The 1,976-nt window shown below is 47.4% G+C and overlaps 1 protein-coding gene across 1 annotated transcript in view; it reads right to left on the reverse strand.

Moving 5' to 3' along the window:
- The window catches only part of map1sa (microtubule-associated protein 1Sa), a gene marked incomplete at its 5' end in the record, with an annotated part of 8,272 nt that extends 7,169 nt beyond the window's left edge, over positions 1–1,103 (reverse strand). Inside the window, 1 exon segment of the mRNA XM_014000130.1 lies at positions 1,002–1,103. Within this exon segment, the coding sequence (XP_013855584.1) occupies positions 1,002–1,103 (102 nt within the window).
- Between the last annotated feature and the right edge of the window lie 873 nt (positions 1,104–1,976).

The following is a 1,976-nucleotide window of genomic DNA, read 5'->3' on the forward strand; positions in this document are numbered from 1 at the left end:
CTGTTGTCCTCCATCCATATTTTCAGTTACAGCTGAGTCATTTTTGTGTTCATCTCTGTCATGTGGATGGAGGACAACAGAGCTGCTTCATGGAAGAACAACCTCAGATTAGCCTGTTAGCTTTAGCCACAATGCTATGTTACCTTATATGTATTAGCTCGGTGCTAGTTGTTATCTGTAGAGGTGATTATTACGGACCACAGCTCTGTCAGATCACTGATCTAAGGTCTGACCTGCTGCTTCTGGTGTTACTGACAGGTGAGATGAGGTCACCACACACACCTGGTGTTACTGACAGGTGAGATAAGGTCACCACACACCTGGTGTTACTGACAGGTGAGATAAGGTCACCACACACCTGGAATGTTCCAGTTCGAGCCTGAAACAAAACCAGATTTTTAACTGGACCTGGGGCAGCGCTCACAGCAGACCTGAAGGATCTACAGACCTTTGTGGACGTGGATGAAGATGATCTTTACTACTGATCTACTACCTGTTCTGCTCTTTACAGCAGGGTTAACCACATCTACTGTAGCCACGCCCACTGATGAGACAGGAAGTGTGTCATATTTACTGTAGCCACGCCCACTGATGAGACAGGAAGTGTGTCATATCTACTGTAGCCACGACCACTGATGAGACAGGAAGTGTGTCATATCTACTGTAGCCACGACCTCTGATGAGACAGGAAGTGTGTCATATTTACTGTAGCCACGACCACTGATGAGACAGGAAGTGTGTCATATCTACTGTAGCCACACCCACTGATGAGACAGGAAATGTGTCATATCTACTGTAGCCACGACCACTGATCAGACAGGAAGTGTGTCATATCTACTGTAGCCACACCCACTGATGAGACAGGAAATGTGTCATATCTACTGTAGCCACACCCACTGATGAGACAGGAAGTGTGTCATATTTACTGTAGCCACGCCCACTGATGAGACAGGAAGTGTGTCATATTTACTGTAGCCACGCCCACTGTGTGGGTGTCTCACCTGGAGTGTCTTCTGACAGGAGTGCTGAATGTCTCGACACAAAGAGCTTCAGCTGTTGATCCAGAACAGAAACATCCAGGTCCACCTGCCAGCAGCGCACACCTGAAACACACAGGTGACTGCTTGTCAACAACAACAACACAAGCAAACAACAAACAGACAACAAGACAGCAGCTGTGCCTGAACAGAACCTGGTGCTGTGTGCAGTGGACTGTGGGTCTGTGGACTGTCTGTGAAGCCCCCTGATGGTGCTGTTATACACAGAACTTACATTTACACGTCTCGTCCTTCACGCTGATCACCATTAGTGCTGCTCCAGTGAGTGTAAGGTCCTCACTCACTGTGGAGGGCTTTATAAGCCACGCCCACTCGTACATAATTGGTTTCAGAGGGCAGAGACGGATCGACCAATCACAGCAGAAGGCAGAGACGGATCAACCAATCACAGCAGAGGGCAGAGATGGATCGACCAATCACAGCAGAGGGCAGAGACGTATCGACCAATCATAGCAGAGGGCAGAGATGGATCGACCAATCACAGCAGAGGGCAGAGACTGATCGACCAATCACAGCAGATACTCTGACAGAAGCATGTTTGTTTCCACATGTTGATAATTTACAATTATTAAATAATTATTTAAAGTAAAATAAAACTTTTGTCATTTTCTTTAAAGTTCATCACATGTTGGTTATCTAAGACAAAAAGTGAACTCTGTTTTCACTCAGAGTGACACATCCTGTCTGTTTGCCCCTATCTCTGATAGAGAAGTAGTTTCCTGTTCAAACAGGAAGCTGATGTGTTGTAACAACTTCCTCTTTGTCAACAACAACAACATGAAGGTTGTGGCCTTCAAACCAACGAGTCCTTTTAACCCAGTCTGAGGGACTGGTCCGGTCTGAGGGACTGGTCCGGTGGGTCCGGTCTGAGGGACTGGTCCGGTGGGTCCGGTCTGAGGGACTGGTCCGGTGGGTCCG

The sequence above is a fragment of the Austrofundulus limnaeus genome, unplaced genomic scaffold (genome assembly GCF_001266775.1).
Source record: "Austrofundulus limnaeus strain Quisiro unplaced genomic scaffold, Austrofundulus_limnaeus-1.0 Scaffold2726, whole genome shotgun sequence".
NCBI classification, from domain to species: domain Eukaryota; kingdom Metazoa; phylum Chordata; class Actinopteri; order Cyprinodontiformes; family Rivulidae; genus Austrofundulus; species Austrofundulus limnaeus.